This window comes from Pleurodeles waltl, chromosome 3_1, assembly GCF_031143425.1.
Source record: "Pleurodeles waltl isolate 20211129_DDA chromosome 3_1, aPleWal1.hap1.20221129, whole genome shotgun sequence".
Taxonomy (NCBI): Eukaryota; Metazoa; Chordata; class Amphibia; order Caudata; family Salamandridae; genus Pleurodeles; species Pleurodeles waltl.
Window position 1 is genome coordinate 1,550,735,338 of NC_090440.1, and position 20,102 is coordinate 1,550,755,439.

The 20,102-nt window shown below is 40.4% G+C and overlaps 1 protein-coding gene across 8 annotated transcripts in view; it reads right to left on the reverse strand.

The window, feature by feature from the left end:
• The window catches only part of PKP4 (plakophilin 4), a 643,120-nt gene that overhangs the window by 61,659 nt on the left and 561,359 nt on the right, over nucleotides 1-20,102 (reverse strand). For all 8 annotated transcript variants that reach the window (XM_069225136.1, XM_069225133.1, XM_069225134.1 and 5 more), the window contains one exon: nucleotides 15,288-15,474. In XM_069225136.1, coding sequence (XP_069081237.1) covers nucleotides 15,288-15,474 — 187 coding nt within the window. The remainder of the gene's footprint in view (nucleotides 1-15,287; nucleotides 15,475-20,102) is intronic.

Sequence of the window (20,102 nt, forward strand, 5' to 3'; positions counted from 1 at the left end):
GTTTTGTCTATGTATTATGATAGTCTCATTTTATGTGTTTCCTGTAAGGCACTCTCACACTTCAAGCCATGTCTGCGCTCAATAAAAGGGTCAAATAAAATAATCATTACAATTTTAAATTAAATGTGGCCTTCGGCTTTCAAACAGATGCATTTGTGACACAGAACAGCACTGCTTCGACCATGGGAAAGAGTTTTGCTCTCTCTTTCAGTACTCAAAGACTGAGACATTTTTCAAATTTGCACATGTACAGTCCTTAGTTCATGGTCTTCACTTGGAGATGCAACAATAGGGTAAAAAAAATTTTTTTTTAAAAAAATCAAGCCACAAAATTATGACTTGCTAGTGGAATTCAGGGTTTTGTGCCTATCTCCTTTCATTTAATTTATTTGTGCATGGCATGCAAAACCCTGTCCTAAATTATACCAAAACTAGTTAGATTGAGATAGAACATCCTTAGTTTTGATGAGAATTGTAACAGAAAAGACGATATAACACTAAGAGAAAATTAGGGTCTTTGACAAGATGGGTAGGAAGGAGAATTTTCTAGAGTTGAGTGGGCAAAACAATAAACACTCTTGAAACCACTAAAACACTCAAGGTGTTTACAGACCAGGAGGGACGAATGGGATTTAATATCGGTTTGTTAAATAAAAAAAAATAAAAAAAAACATTAACAAGCAGTTCTTAAAGGGAGCACTAGCATTTTTTTTAATTAGCATAGTCCCACATCTGATTGACATAAACAGGCCCAACATGCGGGGTCTGCAGTGTCTTGAGATGGAGCTAACCAATACACTGTCTGATTGTAGTTCCATGACTCCATGAGGGAATCATTCCACGTTGTCAGTCAGCTGAAACAGCATTAAAAACAGGATCAGAAAAATCGAGGAAGACAGCAAGTAAAGCTTAACGCCATTAATAACCAGTGGCCAAACTATAAACTAATCAATCTGGAAAGGTCTGGTGTGAGCCTCTGGCCTCCTCCAGACAACCCACCACTAGAAGCAGCAGTAGATTCTCTTCACTTCGTGCACTCGAGGTCCACTGCAACTTCACAACCGGAAGATAAAAGCCTGCATTGGTTAAGGGAACTGGGTGACATCCGCAAGACAGTGAAGTTTGTGTACGTGCATTCACAACTATTTTCACTAGAGATCCTTGTATGATGATTCCTCTGTTTTCCCTGACCCCAAGATAAATGAACCGCTCCACAACTGCGCTCTACATATACTACATACAATAAATAGATTTCTCTAAAGCAATCACAAAAGGTTTACCAGCCAAACACTGGCTCTCTCCGTGTGAACATTTACAACCAGATCATAACAGATTTTATTTCTCACAAAATAAAGCCATTGTGCATGTGCAGCCACCTTCTGTTCTAGGGCATACCTTAACATTGCTTTCCAAGGGACCACAGTCCAAGGGAATACCCTTAGATCGGAGCTTGACAGAGAGAACAGCATTTTAAAAATAAAACAAAACACATTTGTAGGGCTGATACAAGCCCCAAATCTAATTGTGAATTGATACTCTTATGAGAATGCCCAGACCAAGGTTTTCCAAATGTAAATGAGTACCCCAAGACCACCAAGAAATATTCTTGTTTCCAGAAAGGAGAATGCCAGAATACTCCACTGGTATAAGGTATGCCTGCTGTCTATTAACACTTAACACTCCTCAGAACAATTGAATGGAGAGGACACCCCAATGAAAGATTCCTTGAGGCTTGTCAACACATGGCTGATGGGTTTCGAATATGTAATGAATGGATTATGTAGTGATTACTCAGTATTTCTCACTAAGACATACCACACCCCTTGGTTCAATTGACACAATGCAAATAATTGCATTATTGTGATGAAAATAGGCATAATGTTCTTTCATAATAAGTAAGTAGATTGTCAATTGACCTCCACAGCATACTGTATTTCTTCTCACAAAATGAATGTGCACTAGGTCAACATCCTCAGTGTTTTGTGAATGTATAAAGAGGTGCAGCACTCTCCAGGATTGATTTACTCACTTCTAGACTGCACTTTCCTAAATTGGTTACATCACACGTTATCACTTTAAGATCAGAGAAGAATTTCAAGTGTCTTCTAAAAGGCAAACACCAGTGAGAGGAAAATACTGTGATAACATTTTGGCTCAGACCAGGTTAAACCAATTTAGTCAATCTGTGAAGTGCCCTCCTAGCAACTAATTGATGCCTGCCCTTTTAAACATAATGTCACATTGATGAGAGCTGAACACGTGGAAATTAAATGAAGTGTTGCATTTTGAAGAGAGGTCACTTTACCACTAGAGTGGAAACACATAGATATACTTTAATAAGGTTTAAAACTCCCCGATATTTGAAGGATGCTTAAAAAAAATAGAACACTGTTGTCTCCTAACTTACATTCTCATGCTGAACTGTTATGCAGGACAACTGATAGGACTATTGGAAGTCATTGACATATTTAAAGTTCTGTTTAGACACCTTTATATTTATTTAGATGTTTGATACTGCAGAGACATTCCACTTGGCAGCCACTTTGCATTACTATAACCACCAAAAACGCCACTGAGAAAACTGTGGCAGCACGAGCGCAGCGAGTAAGCCAGTCTGAGACTCCAACTTTCAGAGCCCCCAACGGCAGACTGAGACCCACACATGCCATTCATACATGCCTAAATTAAGCCACATTTTCCACAGCATGGTATACAAGTGAATGCTTGGCCAGAAGGCTTGGGAAAGATCGTGTCAAGTGTAGGCCTGCCCGCAGCCCTACATGGGACTGGTCCAAGACACCTCTGTTGGCCCTTTGTTTCAAGCGGATTTACACAGCATTAATTTGTTCAGAATGAAGAGAAGTGACAGTCTGTGTAATTGAAATGCCGGGAAAGAAAAGGGACAACAACTTATGTGACTTAGCTGTCATGGACAATCCAATGGAAAACATAAGGTAGGAGCAAAAGGTAAGTACCTCAGCCAATTGTAGTGGGCTCTCATTTCAGTTGAAAAAAGTGAAGAAAGCAAAATAGGACACATGAGGAATATGTCCTCCCCACATTTAGAGTCGATCGATCCTAGACTGCCAAAGACGAAGCAGTCTTTAACTTCACTGACTATGCTACCAAGTCGATCTGATCAATGGCCACCAAAATCTACAATGCAACAGCATGCCCACCAGCTGCTTGCAGGTCTTTTCCAGACTGCCTACACCAACCACAGCATACAGCTGAAAGGCTAATACTTCTAACCTAGGCTCAGAATAGAAAAAAACTGGACGAATTGGTATGAGCTACGTGAAAAGAGCTATCTCACAAAAGCTTACAGCACAGGTGCAGCATCACTTGAGTTGCCGCTACCGGGTCTGAATCCTTTGCTGCAGGCAGCGCCATATGCAAAATCTTAGCAACGGTTCTACCCTTAAGGTCGAAGCAGCAGGAAGATTCTGCAGGCTGAAAAATAAAGCTGTGCACTGTGGGATGCAAAAATAATCAAGGAGTTGCAAAACTTTGAAAAGAGTTACTTATATTGATTTTCCTTTTTTCAGAACTACTAAAACAGAATAAATATGACTAAGAAAAATGAACTAGCCACTTTATATACATTAATGATCGCCTCACACACTGTAATGTTTCTGATGTTTGTGTGACAATCTTTTCTAGAAGTGTTTACAGTGCTAAAAACACTGGCTACAAGCAAATATAGCAAATATTGACAGAAGGAAAATTGAGTCTGAGGATTTAAAAATGTCGAGGAGCAACTACTAGGTGGTTCTTTAACCAAAAATTTTAAGAAATTGTGTGATAATCCACCATTAGTGATATGAATTTCTAGGAAGACTCTTTGATTATGTCAATCCCATTCCAGATCACACTTGTGCCCTGATTTCATACAGATTAACACCTTAAGTCACACTAGAAGACAATGAATGACTGGAGCCAACATTTGTGAACTTAAGGGGATTTCTTTGAATGCCAATGACAGCTCTGAATGGTGTAGAAGTCATTATTGTCCGTTTGTGGCAGCGTTATGAAAAAACACAAATGAAAGCTGCTTGTGTGTTGCTATGAGAAACATAGACTACTACAAACTATCATCATGATGGCTATCAGTCATAGGATGTAAACGCCACAGCTTCAGCTATGGAACAGGAAAAAACAGGTGTGTGATTTAGACTGCCTGTGTAGTGTTTTATCTAAATATACTGGCCATCAAAATATGCAGGCCCTACAATTTGCATGCAACAGGCGTTTTCTCAAGGAGACAACTTGCTAATACATTTCAAACTTTTTTTTAAGGTTATATGGCAGGATAGCATCAGCAAAAATATTATCTTACAGAAATATATTCGACTGGGTTTAGATTTTCTATTATTAACGCCAATAAATTGTAGACAAAATGTTTCTTTTTGACGATAATTTGGTTATGGTATACTAGTACCCTATGTTTTATTATGCCCGTTTTGGGACAACTACCGCCACTCATCTGTGTGGATTACCTATTTTTATGGAATACATTTTGATTGTTAGTCCAGGCAGCAATGAGACCATTAAAGCAGAAATGCCAAAGGGACGGAAATAGTAGAAGGCATAGAAAATCAAGTTTCTGGTTTGTACGTGGTGGCAAAGTACCAAATATAAAAACACTGATTTGCAGAGAAACGTTTAATTAGTAACCTAAAGTTTAAGAAATGTGACCAGCAATTACAGAGTTCGCAGGTCAACATTCTCAGGAAGAGGCTGTACTAGTGTAATCGGTCATATGTTTTGTTTCAGGGAACTGTTGAACTAAAAGTTGTACTGCAAACTTTATTAGTCATAATCCTCTTGACAAATCCATATCATTGTAACAGAAGGAACATAAACAGATCTTATTGTTCCTAAAAGGTAAACAGACTTGTGTGGAAAATAAGAGTTAAACGGGAGAAAATAGATTCTGCTATGGTAACAAAACAGGTGTTGGAGTATTTCTATTAAATATTTATGTTTGTTTGAAGGATGCTGCACAAATCGATCACATAATGAATATGTTGAGCTCTATTGTATGAACTGTTTCCCAAACGTTATCATTTACTTACATGGATTGAATAATCATAGTAAGGCGAGTAACATCCTGCTAATAATCACCAATGTGAGGCTGAAGTGAAGGAAACTCAGGCATATATACCAAAAATGAGTTTAGTAGAAAGCTAGAAAAGAAGATGCCTGTGATGAATTAGAGCACGCATGCCTGGTATGAAGCACTCAGCAACCCTCTGGAAGTGTGTTAATAATATGTGGCTTCTTACAAGTAGTGACCTATTCTAGAGGCCAATATACCAGCCACTCAATGGGTTGACTGTTTTGCTAAAATGCACTGTTCCAGAGTGGCAACTTGATTGTCTAATGTGATAAATGTGCCAAATAATGTAGTTCTTTTTACCCCGAAGACGTCAATGAGGTAATTAAAATAAAGTCAATCTACTAAGGTCCCATGCCGCGATGAAGACTCTACAGATTTAAATTTAACATCAATGCATGGAATTTAATTTTAACACGTTATAATGGTGCCTTCAAAGTCTCTAACCCTAATGACTCACTCAATTTTACTCCTCATTTTTAAAAAGGGGACAGAAAACATCAGATGTTATTTTCAGGGAGACCAGATCCTCGGGGCCTGCGCACGTTCCCAACATGTCCACCACTAGACAGCTCCAAAGAAATACCACATAGCCTGAGAGAAACCAAGTGGGGGAAAAGGGGATTAGGTAGGGAACAGCTGGAAAGGAGACCTGTAGGAAGCAAGAGGTTAAACAACACAATATCAAGATATAATTACATTGGCTTTCAATAGACTATGGTTCTAAGAGTTCTCATACTGTAACCATGGATAACCTAAGAAATTACTATATAACTAGACCTCAAGAAATCTAGGTACCTGGAAAAAAATCAAGAATGGGTTAATACAATGTTTCATATGAGCTTTTCATGAAATATCACATACTGTCTAGAATACAAGAACCTTCTAGAATAATGTTTCAGAACAAACATTGCATTTTTACATGAGGACAAAGGCTTTCTGAAACATTCCCTGAAAATAACAGGAACTGTACTAGGAACTTAATATTCACAAAGAATGTTGCCCTTTAATTAAGCATTTTCACAGAAAATCTAAAAGCTCAGGATAAATGTGTGCATCTCAACAAACACAACACACCAAAGTTTTCAATGCCATGAAATGATCGCACACACTGCCGAACTAAGAGGCAAGCGCTTTATGCCAGGGTTGAATCACGCACACTGTTGCCGATTCAAACAAGAATATGCAAATGCCATGAAATGATCGTGCATACTGTTGCCGATCTGAATGGCAAGGTTTACATGAGAGAACTGAATCGCGCACTCTGCCGAATCGAACAAGAATATGCAAATGCCATGAAGTGATTGCCCACACTTTTGCCGATCTGAATGTCAAGGTTTACATGATAGGAATGAATCGTGCACACTGCCGATTCGAACAAGAATATGCAAATGCCACGAAACGATCGTGCACACTGAAAGTTTCACAACTAGGCCCAAAACTCAAAAGTCTTTGAGAATGGGGTCGGGGGGACCAGCACGACCTCCGCCTTACCGCCCTGCTCAAGGATCACAAATATAATGAGGGCAGGCCTGGAACATCAAGTTAGGCCTCTGGAACAGGAACTCAGGAAGTTGCTGCTGCTCTGCACCGGGACCTCTGAATAGTGAGCATGTGGAATTGGGCTGGCTCCCTTATATAGAGTCTGGCCCAGCCCACAAACCACACCGTCATGCTGCAGGGAAAGCTTCTAGAAGGTCCTAGAAAGGGACCACACCCTAACACACTCAGTAAGCTTGCAGCAATACCTTGCAAATGAACAGTTATTGCAAACATCATTAATAGTGTTTTTCAAGGTTAAACTCTGCAATGCAAAAGGTTAACATACTGCATATAAACACAATGCATGAATTATGCTCTTGCATAAAGACTGGGTTTTTGCATTTTTGACGCCCGTAGAGCATGCACTGTCCTGATGTTGATAGTTATGCATAACACTTTGCAGTGAAAGTGATAAGGGCAATCCCCATGTCTACACTAAAAACCTGGGCCCAAGACAAAGGTATTTTGGAGGACTCTGTTTGGTTTCAGACAAGGATTAGATACTGATACATTTAATCTCAACTTCTAGCTATTGATAAACCAACATACTGTGGTTCTAAAAAGTTCTCTTCATGTAGTCTCTGACAACACCTACATGGGCTTTGCTAAAAAGTTATTATGTAATTTTCTATAACTTTGCTAAAAAGTTCTCTTTATCTAGACTTCTAGAACCTCCCCACGGGCTTTGCATATGCTAACAGGGAAAAGCTGAGAAGGATCCTGGACTGGTTGGGAGTAGAGACTTTTATAGTTAACCTGCCTAAATAAAATATGCTAGATTATAACACCACACAAAAGAAGCATGCTCAAATGTTTCCAGTCAGGCAGGCGTGGTAATTGCATCCTGGTTTATGCTACATAACATCAAATTGGGGAAATGCTTGAGGGAAGGGGAACAGGGAATTTCCCGAATGTCAAGAAAGCGCCACCCAATCATCAATATCCACACACAGTTAAGCCTTCAGTACCTCAACAAAAGTTATGAAGTTATGTTGACTGTAACACCAAGTACTATATAATGGTCGTAGTACCAAACAATGTATGAACAAGAACGATACATGTGAATGACGTACAGAGTAAAAACTTTCTCTTACTTGAAAATTTAATTTGACTCCCTATTAAAGTCAGGTGATTTGGTTGCTAGTAAGAAAAAGCGTTCCCCAGACTTATGGGCCGCTTTTTAGCTTTGCCTAAAAAGAAAGTAATAAATGTTCGCACAAATGCTATGTACAATACAAAAAGGGGGTGGAGATATGCACATTTAATTTGCCTATGAAGAGTGGAGAACAGATTTTGCAGGGGTCTGTTGCAGCTATCTCCATCCTTCCTTTCTAGGTATGTGGAAATAGACATGGAGTATATGGTTAGTATCACTGTTGTGGGTTATCCGTATGGACTAAATTTTCCACATCAGTTATTCGGGAAACTCTTTTGAACTGTCTTCGTCTGAGAGTCAGGAAACTGTTATGAACTTGTCTTAATCTGGAGGGCTGTGATACTTTAACCTTGGGATTGTCCATTACAGACCAATGTGCAAAGATTTGGGTCCTTCAGAATTATCTAAAACCAAGCAGAATATAGACAAAAGAGAAGGTATAACCTAAAAACACTTTTTGGGTAGGTGAATGCATAGATACACGGGGGAGCTCAAAAGGTGGCCAGAGTATACTTTTCATTTAAACCTGCTGTCATCATAAACCTATATTTAATATGGATACAGGACCCTTGTTCCGTTAGGGTACTCTATTGATGCAATACAGGACGGTTTCATATTTTCAAAACAGCACTGATTATGAGAGATTCTGATGCCTCTGTCTTTCTGAAAAAAAACTAATTTCAGCCACCCATATTTGTGTTTTTTCCTAAACATGAAGAAGTTATATAGAACCAACACCGAAGGAGGCAAATTTTAGACTGAAACTTTAAATATTGTAGACAAGAGGTCTCTAATCTTTTCTGAAATAAGGGCAACTTATGTTTGTAGGAAGTTGGCTCTGTATATACTATCTCAAAGTGAGAGATAGTGTGCACAGAGTCCAAGGGTTCCCCTTAGAGGTTGATAGTGGCAAATTTAGAAAATACTAATGCTCTATTTTGTGGTAGTGTGGTCGAGCAGTAGGCTTATCAGAGGGTAGTGTTAAGCATTTGTTGTACACACAAAGGCAATAACTGAGAACACACACTCAATGACGTAACTCAAGGCCTAAGTTTTTACATAGAAAAATATTATTTTCTTAATTTATTTTAGAACCACAAGATTCAGAATTTAGGTAAGTACATAAATTGCAAGGTACTTCACACAGGTAAGTATGGAAACAGTAGTACACACAGTTTTGGCAAAAATGGCAGTAAGTTATTTTAAAAGTGGACACAGTGCAAAGATCAACAGTTCCTGGGGAAGGTAAGTATTGATTAGTTTCTCAGTTAAGTAAAGCACTTACAAGTTCAGTCTCCTCGGCATAGGCAGCCCACTGTTGGGGGTTCAAGGCAACCCCAAAGCCTCAGCAACACATGGCCAGTCAGGTGCAGAGGGCAAAAGATGGGCCCAAATAACATAGGCACCTATGGAGAACAGGGGTGCTCTGGTTCCAGTCTGCTAGCATCCTCGGGGAGCAGACCAGGGGGGGTCTGCTAGCATCCTCGGGGAGCAGACCAGGGGGGGTTTGTAGAGCACTGGGGGGGGGGGGGGGGGGGGGGGTTTAGGATGAGACAGACAGGCACACAAAATACACCCTCAGCGGCACAGGGGCGGCTGGGTTGTGTGTGCAAAGTAGGTGTTGGGTTTGTCGTTTAAATCAATGGAGGGGCCTCGGATTCACTCTGGCGATGCAGGCAGGGCACTGGGGGGCTTCTCGGGCCAGCCACTGACTGGGCTAGGATGAGAACCGCCCTGCTGGTCACTCCTGCACTGGTAGGTGGTTCCTCTTGGTCCTGGGGGATGCGGGAGCAGTGCTTGGTCCAGGCGTCGGGGTTCCTTTATTACCAGGCAGTCGCGGTCAGGGGGAGCCTCTGGATTCTCTCTGCAGGCATCGCTATGGGGTTGCAGTGAGGTCGACAGAGGGTGTCCATGTCGCTGGAGTTGCCTGGGGGTCCTCTCTGTGGTGTTGGTTCCCCTGAACTTGAGCCGGGGGCGTTGGGTGCAGACTATGAAGACTCACGCTTCCGGAGTGAAGCGAGAGTCTTTTTAAAGTTGGTTTCTTGTTGCTGTTTTTGAACAGAGCCGCTGTCCTCTGGAGGTTCTTGGACCTTTAGGTGCAGGTCAGTCCTCCGAGTCCTCAGAGGTCACTGGTCCTGCTGCATGCGTCGCTGTGCAGGTTCTTTGAGTCTGGAGACAGGCTGGTAGGGCTGGGGCCAAGTCAGTTGTTGTCTCTGCCCTCTCTGCGGGGCTTTCAGGTCAGCAGTCCTCCTTCTTTCTTCAGGTTGCAGGAATCTGATTTCCTGGGTTCAGGCTCTCCCCTAAATACTCAGTTTAGGAGTGTGTTTAGGTCTGGGGGACAGTAGCCAATGGCTATTGTACTGGAGGGTGGGTACACCCTCTTTGTGCATCCTCCCTGAGGGGAGGGGGGGGAACATCCCTAATCCTATTGGGGGAATCATACCAAACAAGATGGAGGATTTCTTAAGGCAGGGGTTACCTCAGCTCAGGACACCTTGGGGGCTGTCCTGACCGGTGGCTGACTCTTCCTTATTTTTCTCATTATCTCCTCCGGACTTGCCTCCAAAAGTGGAGGCTGTGTCCGGAGGGGTGGGCATATCCACTAGCTGGAGTGCCCTGGGGCGCCGTAACACCAGGCTTGAGCCTCTGAGGCTCACCGCTAGGTGTTACAGTTCCTGCAGGGGGATGTGAGAAGCACCTCCACCCAGTGCAGGCTTTGTTCGTGGCCACAGAGTGACAAAGGCACTCACCCCATGTGGCCAGAAACCTGTCTGGATGTGGCAGGCTGGCAAGAACTGGTCCGCCTAAAACTAGGAATCGGACTGGTATACAGGGGGCATCTCTAGGATGCCTTCTGTGTGTATTTTTCAATAAATCCCACACTGGCATCAGTGTGGATTTATTGTGCTGAGAAGTTTGATACCAAACTTCGAAGATTTTAGTGTAGCCATTATGGAACTGCGGAGTTCATATTTGACAGGCTCCCAGACCATATACTCTTTATGGCTACCCTGCACTTACAATGTCTAAGATTTGGCTTAGACACTGTAGGGGCATATTGCTCATGCAACTATGTCCTCACCTGTGGTATAGTGCACCCTGCCTTAGGGCTGTAAGGCCTGCTAGAGGGGTGACTTACCTATGCCACAGGCAGTGGGTTGTGGACATGACACGCTGAGGGGAGTGCCATGTCGACTTAGTAATTTTCTCCCCACCAGCACGCACAAGCTGTGAGGCAGTGGGCATGTGCTGAGTGAGGGGTCCCCAGGGTGGCATAATACATGCTGCAGCCCTTAGAGACCTTCCCTGGACACAGGACCCTTGGTACCAGGGGTACCAGTTACAAGGGACTTATATGTGTGCTAGGGCTGTGCCAATTGTGAAAACAAAGGTACAGTTTAGGGAAAGAACACTGGTGCTGGGGCCTGGTTAGCATGGTCCCAAGCACACTTTCAATCATAACTAGCATCAACAAAAGGCAAAATGTTAGGGGTTAACCATGCCATGAGAGGCATTTTCCTACAATGTTCAATCGAGATCATCCCAAGCTACTAATATTATTAGTGCTGTAACAATAACCACATCTGACGAGATTACATTAGTGGCTACCCTATGCATGTTTACCAGCAGTGATCATCTCCGTGCATCAAGCAAAGCTGCTAGTAATAATGTAAAAAAGGTTTTGTCACTTTGGAATGTCTTCGCATAGTTAATAAATCATTAACATGATAACTCTGGTACTAAGGTAATTGTAATAATAGTAATCAGTCTTACAAATGTCACACCATTTAGCACTGAAGTATCAGGTTTCAAAACTATTTTAGAAATTCAACTATTTTTCTCCAAACCTCAGCTTATGAATTCTGAAAAATTGCAAGTTTCTGTCTCAAGTACACACTTTTCTTTTTTAAATAAATAAATAAATATACTAATGCAGCTAAGCAAAAGTTTATAATGTAGTAGGTTGGGTTTCACACAGGAGAGCTACTTACATGTAGCTGGAGAGCTACCAATAGCTCAAGGGTTACTTACTAAAGAGAAGCCTGACGCAGACAAGCTACTACATTCTTATTCAGAGTGATATGTGCACAACAGAAGGCTGTGTCATCTGGATCACTGTGGTAAGTGGGTGTTCAATAAGCCATGTTCCCGTATTTTATTTTCTGAAATATTTTGTAATTGGTTTGATTTTGTATGAAATTATATGTAAATGTGACATTGTTGGTTTTCTATGGCTTCAAAATTGTAAACTGAAATAAACATATTGGATAATGATGCGCAATGTCGGGAAAGCATTTCCCCTGTGAATTTTGGAGACCATCCAGTGCCAGTGCTATGTGATCTACGGTTCATCTGGCAAGACACAGATCTCATCGGGGACAAACGGTTTATTGCACTGTGAAAACATGGAAAAAGGTGGTGTCTGATTTAATGGTGTGGGGGTCTTAATAAATTATTTTTAAAATACGATCTTTTTAAAAGCATACAAGATGGGTGACGATATCCGCTTGTGTTCCAGGCATTGCCACAGAACACTCCATGGAGCTTGACAATTTTACCTTGATTGTAGCAATACCAGAATTCACACCAATAGATTTTTCTTGAGATGTTTGGACATGGGAGACGTGGAGAAAATTCATAAAGTTGGATTAGCTTCAGAAACACTCTGAGCAACCACTGGTATGTTCTACACAAAATACAGAAAATGTTGAATTTGAATATCTGCTCAACAGGGGCTGAGTCATTTCAGAGTGGGGGGTTATTACTTGTTTTCTCTTCTGGTTAGTGCAGAAAAATACTGGCAATGTTAAAATGTTAGAATGAATATCATTAACTGTCTAAATTGCAGAGGAGCCTAGGGGAAAAGCAAGGGAAAAAAAGAGAAGAACAGATGGAAAAGAGAGCAGGCATGTGAGGCAAACACATATTGAACACTTACAAGTATGTTTCTTGCAAAAAAAAAAAAAAAAAAAATGAATTCACTAAGGTTTGGGATGGTTGTCTTTCCAATGAGGTTAAATGAAATTTTGAATAAATAATGATAGATTTGTATTGAAAGCAAGCCAATAACAGCATAAAACAAATGATTACCCGGTTTTATTTTTCAATTTGCAGTCCCAATGAAGGATAGTCACTGAAGGATACTCAACAATAAACTAAATAGCTATCTATCTTATTTACTATATCTTGTCATTATCATTTGGCATAATGGGTAATAAATACCCTTTAGCAAGTATGTGGACACAATTGATATTTTGGCAATTTCAAGGTGACTGCAGGACAGTTTTATACTGACGTCAAGCTAAATCATGATTTGATCGTTTTTTCTTCTTCCCTCTCCCTATTTCCCCTCTCCCTACCCTTGACAGTTCAGAAAACTCCTAGTCTGTCAATTGCTTAAAACGTTTGCTTGTGTGCTCAGGGACTCAGGCTCTTTCTGCTGAAAGTACATCACTGTAATGCAGTATGATGATGTGGCGCTTTAATTTGGGACAAATCACTGATAGAACAAAGTGGGTGTGCTCACGGTGCAAGAATAGTGCCTAAAATGCTATGAATCATTCACCGTGTTTGCTCTGCATTATTACGTAACTTCAACGTTTTTTTTTAATTGGGCATGAAAAACTTGTTCAAACATTTTCCTCCAAAAAGGCAACTTAATCTACTATGTTAACATGCTATGGCATAAACTCCACTCACATATAGCGCTGACAGCAGCTATTAATATTTACAGGTCCACGTTGTGTGAGTTTTTAGACAAGCATGATGTAGGTGGCTACTAAAGTCCTTTTAATGCGTTTACAAACAATTAGTCTAACCATGATCTTCGGAGACAGGATGTAAAGTAGGTCAAGTGTTTAGCATAACATTTCTATAATATGCAATCAGGTTTCTTTGCATCTTCCAGTGGCTCATCAACTGGACTACTGTCCAAATGGAGGCATAAACTGGAGAAAAGAACTGGATGAACCTTGTGACTTTTCTGGACCTATTTTAAAGTGGCTACTGACATGTTTGTTCAGTAAGTGAATTCAGCCCCTTCTACTCGTGTTTTACTATTTAAAGCCACTCACTGCACTGTTTCTGATCTCAATGCACAACGGCAGGTGTTTTGTAAATCACAATATGGGCCTTGGTCAGCTACACTGTGTGGCTGCAGCCAGTTTGGGCAAGGTTCTGCAGCAGTCAAAGTGAAAGATGGTACTTTCGTGGAGTTTTTCATCCCATGAGCTGCCTGTCGGAACCATGTCATCAGAAGCAATAGGAATTTCTTTAATCTGTACAGGTGCTTCAGGTGTCAACGAGGAGGTAAAGTTGCACTGGAATTACTGTGGAAAGGATGTTACAGTACAGAAGACTTTGAAAATACCAACTGCCTTGGTAGACCTCACTGACATACAAAAAAGCAATATAAGGCTCCACTTGACCAACTAGCTAGGGCATTCAGTAAAACCATAACACCTGCAACAGGACAGGAATGAGAGAAGCTACACCAATGCTTAATCTGAGCCAGTGGACGCCGGCAGGACTCACCAGAACTAATTTATGGGGATCAGCACTTATTTTACCTCAGTAGACGTTCACCAACACAAAGGAAGACAAAAACAAAAAAGAGGGAATGTAAGAGGAAGAGAAAGTCTTGAAAACAATGACAACGGAAGAAAGCAGGAAAGAAAAGAACCTGCAGGAGTGAGATACGAGAAGTGTGTTTGGTGCTAGATTAAAGAGGCAGGAGGTGAAATTACAGATTTGCCATTTGTAACCCTAACCTTTTATGGAGCTGTTCGGGAGCTTCTGAGCAAAACCCTGGGCCTCAGCACTTATTCTTTTTCAAATTTAAGCAAGGAGCAACAACTATCAAAAGACCCATGCTGCTGCAAGCACCATTTATTATTTGTTTTAACACGGCAGTCCTATCTTGCCAACCCTCATGATACTAGTGCCATGAAAATTGAGGCGCATGCTCGTTTTTGGAAACTGGGAAAGTCAGGTACCCTCCTGGTTCCTAGGAAGATTTGAATAACCTTCCTATTTACTAGCAGAACAAATCGATAGAGGTATGAATGCCAGCCTTGATTCTAGAGACGATATCTGTTGCGACAACAGGCTAAGACAAGGGAGTGGAAATAGCAAAAGAAACAGAAGTCCTAGAGCAGAACCTGGGATACAAATTCCTATAAGAAGGTTGGTCAGTTTGACAGCACTACCATGTGAAACTGACATTTTATAGACAATCCTTCCTCATGGAAAGCACATGTTAATGCACATTTCAAGATCTATATCACTCTCCCCATATCTCCAAGTATTTTTCTTGTTCACTGCCACTTTCATTTTGAGGTAGTCAACCTAAAAGAATTAGTTTTTGACCTAAAAGTCACAATCAAAATGTAAAAAATAAGTACAAGTCCAGAATCTAAAAAACATTTCTACTACTGTAAATCTTGTTACTATTTATGGAAATAATTGTACCTCATGCATCCAGTGGTGTTCCGTAGCACTGAGGAAGACTGGAACTTGGTTTTGTTATCATCATCATCAAACGAAGAATTATTCCATCCAGAATGGGGTATTATCACAGTGTTTGTAAGAGTCGATAATGCATCACGAATGATTGTCATTTTTACTGCATCACATGATGATAGATTCCAAATAACACCTAGAAATAAAACAGTAACAGAATTAATTTTGATATTTTTCAATTTTCCCAAAATTGGATTTTATAATACTGCTTTCATAACCATATATTTACAAGATATGTGATACAGTAATTGTAGCAAACATGAATAAAGCAACATAAGCTATAAACGAGCAGAGTATACAGCCTCTTCATTTAATGGAACTGTGCGTGGTATCTATAACCCTGTCCTAAATTAAATGTACAAACAAAGCGCTCTTCCTATACCAAAAGTAGTCACAGACTGAGATAGAACATCCTTAGTTTTGATGAGAATCGTAAGTGAAAAGGCGAAGTAACATCAAGAGAAAATGAGTTCTAGGTGGCTTGTTGGAAACTCAATTAGAAATTTAATAAATGTCTCTCTGGTTTATTTTTGATTTTCGGATAAAAGATGTCCTTATCTGAAGCCAGCTCACCATCCCAGGCAATAATCTGATTTTCTAAGATTTTCTCCAGGATAACAAAAAGCGTGCATAAAAAATAAGTGCTATGAACTCTGACTGAACTGCAGAAAAATGGCCAATTATAATCTCATATCCAATCAATTTAACAGTACAGATGCGATTCAAACTTTTCAACCTTGTCTTCTGCTATTAAAAAATAGGAAATTTAAGAAACAAATAAGATCAGACTTGCAGACTACGTGTGAAAACAAAAAAGACTGAAGAAAAAACCATTCTATAATGCAAACCATTACAATGGTTGCTGGTTCGTATATTCCGATTTTGTTAATATCTCCCAGACCTCTCTTCCTGCCGTCTTATTACCTTAAGTTACCCTCTCGTGCCGCCAAGATCATGTTCAAGTCAAAAAGAAAAGAAAACGTAACTATCAGACTAACAATATTATTGCATCCATGCACGGAGCTTTATTTGTAAACGAAGTTCTACCACAAACGCTCTACATCAGAGGTCTCCAAAATTTTCTGTAGTAAGAGCCACTTATGTTCAATGAAGATCATCCAGAGCTACTAACATTATAAGTGTTTTAACCGTGACTATATCAGGTAAGATTACAGTAGTGGCAACCATGTAATAGCCGCGATCACCTCAGTCCATCAGGCATGGTTGCCAGCACTCATGTGAAACACGCTATGTCAATTTGGGATGCCTCTGCATGTGTAATGCATAACAGCCATAGTTGCAATGCCCCTGGCACCATGGTAATAACATTAGTAATAAACGCCACACAATTTGTCACTTAAATATCAGTTTTCGAACACTGGTTTGTGAGTTCTGAAAATACACGGGCTGTCTAAATTACACAGCCTGAATTTGGGTCTACACATATTTACTCCGCCAAGCAAAAGCTTCAATGTAGTAGGCTTGGCTGCACACTGGAGAGCTACTTCAAAGTAGCTGGAGAACTACCAGTAGCTCACGGGCTACTCGTTGGAGAAGCCTGCTCTACACAGTAGCAAGGCAGTACATGAGATCGTAGGCAAAGGTCATTACCAAGATTGGTGGTGACTGTACGAGTGGAACAGTACAATGACTGTATTTGATGTAATATAAAGTGGACATTCAGTGAGAACACAGCAGTAGGGAAAACAAGAAATTACAGGTATTTTATATACAGCATATGATAGCTGTCTGAGATCAGGTACAATGAGGCTGGTGGTGGAAGAACTAAGGTACACTCAAAGGGTAGTACACCCACAATAGTACCAAACACTTGTGTGTTTGGCCTTGAAGGAAGGAGAACTGAAATGCGGGAAGGGAGGACTGAAAGACTTCTTTGCAGTGGTGTTGGCAATTTATAGGACCTAAACTTATAAATGGCACAACATGACTTGTGGATATGAAAATGGTTAGGGGACACGGATGGCAATACTTCTGCTGCAGAGGATTCTGTGAGGTACAGGAGAGTACTTGATATATACTGCCTTGAAGTTCAAGCAGTTTTCAAAAATCCCTTTGTTTTGCTGATATATCGATGACAGGCTGCTAGCAGGCAAAAGAGAATGTCGGTCTAGAGAGGTTAAAGAGCGAACGTAGGAAGGTGATTTGTTAATACTCTTATCTCCTGAGCAAACTATAGTAGAGCTGGCTCATTACAAGCATACTGGATCTGTATTTTGCCAAATGGAAAACCAGATGAGGCTAAATCTAATCGATTTGCTTAGGTTGCAACCTGATAGCCACAGGACTAGGGTTAATGAGAACATCTAGCCTTGTGCAGAGTCGCAGCAACCAATCCTGACCCAAAACGTGTCAGACTGACCCTGAGAAATCATGTAATGCAAGATCTGGAACAGACAATCTACCTCTTTCAGAAAGCACTATCACTCTGCCAACTACATTCCCAGCTGTCTGCTAACGGACCACTTTAAAGCAAGCTGCACAGCTAATCAAAGAATGTGAAATGTAATTCACCTGAGATACTGAGAAACATACAATTTATCAACAGAAACACAAACATAAATTGGTAAAGGGATACTAATCAAAGGTTTTAACTTGCTACCACATCATACAGCAGTATAGTGTTAAGCCCGTTCAGCATGCATCTGTCCCAAGAAATTAAATGTAATCAACTATCTATTTCAAAGGAAGCTCAACATAAATATACGCTGCACTCTTTAAGCTAATGGAAAGAACAAAGACGTTTACTCATTTATCGATATACTGATACCCTTCTTAAAACCTAATTTTGGTTGACAATAGGTGGGATGCCAACATCAAGGCCCTTAATGAACTCGAAAGACCGCTCTTAATGTGGAATAGCAGAAGACTCAACCACTTGAGCATAATTTATCAGCAAATGACAAAAAATATATTCATAAAAGTAACTTTGTAAAACCATTCTGTCAAAAATTTAGAAAAAAAAATGGTCGGTCCATCATGGAGTCACACATCTTTTCAGAGGTCGTAGGCCCCTAAGTAGATCAGCATTCATCATTCCATTTTGATGGAGATAGCTGAGCTCAGTTGGTGCAGGAATGTGAAAAACGTATTTAAGCTTTGTTGAGTAACTCAATCTGTAATTATCCAGATTGGCAAAGCCGCCATGCATGTCATCAGTCTACTTGACTGATTTATAAAAGCATTTAGTTAGAGAGGCTGATGAGGACCAGAGGCCAATGTGACAGATAACTAATGTTTGGTTTATTTTGTTTGTACAGGAGAGTGATGAAAGCTTTTAAGACTGATTTAGTTGATTTCAATTGCCTTGTTTTATATACCTAATTGTGGGTGTAAACAAGACCCAAGTATCCTTCATAACATTAGAATTGGCTTAATTTTGCATAGACAATGGTGAGTCATGAATCCATGCCATCTTAAATTGATTCAGATTAAATTCTAGCCTTAGAAGCTCAACAAGCTTGAGTAATGTAAGGTCTGCCGCAGTCACTCACTGAGTTTTAGGTAGTCTACAGCTGATGACATCTGCCAATAGAGTTTCCTCAACTTCAAAACTAATACTAAAGTTCTGTTCATTTAAAAAGTATTATTTTCTTTATAAATTTTTCAAGTAGTTTATTTTACAACGTCAATCAACTAAGGAGCAAAAACACATCTGCCAAACATGACTACCTCCAATGCTTCTTTAAACCAGAAATCCTACCCACACTGTAGCTAATACCAAAGATTATTACTCCGCTTGAAGCTGACTTGTATGTGTTACCATGGCAGAGGGAGTAGCCTCTTGTAATCAAAGCACGGTCCTCCCAGAAGTGGTAAATATGAGATGGGAGGCGTGTGGTGATAAATTACCAAAAAGGCACCACAGTGTGTGCCTCACTGCTGGTGTGTTAGTTACATGTCTGACAATCACTGCTTCTGGCTCTCGGATTACGACTTTCTCCTGGGTTATGCTTCTTGCGCTTTCCATTTCTCTGTCTTATCCTTCATCTGCTGGTCTTGCAGTTGCTATGGTAATCACTGCAGGTATGACCACTTGCTCCTCTGCCGCCTCCTATTTAGCATACTCATTTCTGGACAGAAACTACCACTCAATTGAGCTAACAAGTAATTGCAATTTCAGTATCACACTGCTACAAAGGCTATGTAATAACGTAAAGAGAGGAAATATTCTCCACGATCACATTCCCTGCCTATTTAACAGACTTCATAAACAATATGAATCCCTTCTTTCTCCTGTGCTGCTTCAGGATCAATATTTAAAAAGTCTTCCAGAAACTATCCATGTCGTTTACATCGTGTACTACCGGAAGGCTCCTACAATTGTGGTTACTAGTCTTCAGTTGTGTAGCCACCCCTTGGTGTAATAAAGGCTTTGTTTATATCATCGGACAAAGGGCGTTCCTTAATCATGAGTTTTCCTGTCTTCAGTTCTATGACCTTAACTTAGACAAAAAACGTTTGTGTATTCATAAAGATTTGGGACAAGATTATTGAGGGTCGCTGCACTAGGCAAGCAATTTGAAAGTAATAAACAGACTATGATTTTGCCTCGCCTAAAGGAAATATCACGACAGCAGTCCAGAAATTCTAGAAGTGTAAAAACCAGAGAATTGCGGCTAAAATGCGTAAGCAGAGACCCACACAAACTGTACAGCAATGAAAAAATCATAAACCCTGCCACCCAGAATGACAAACATTTTCTCACAATAATTCTATGAAGTCTTCAGTTCTAGTCATAGGTAA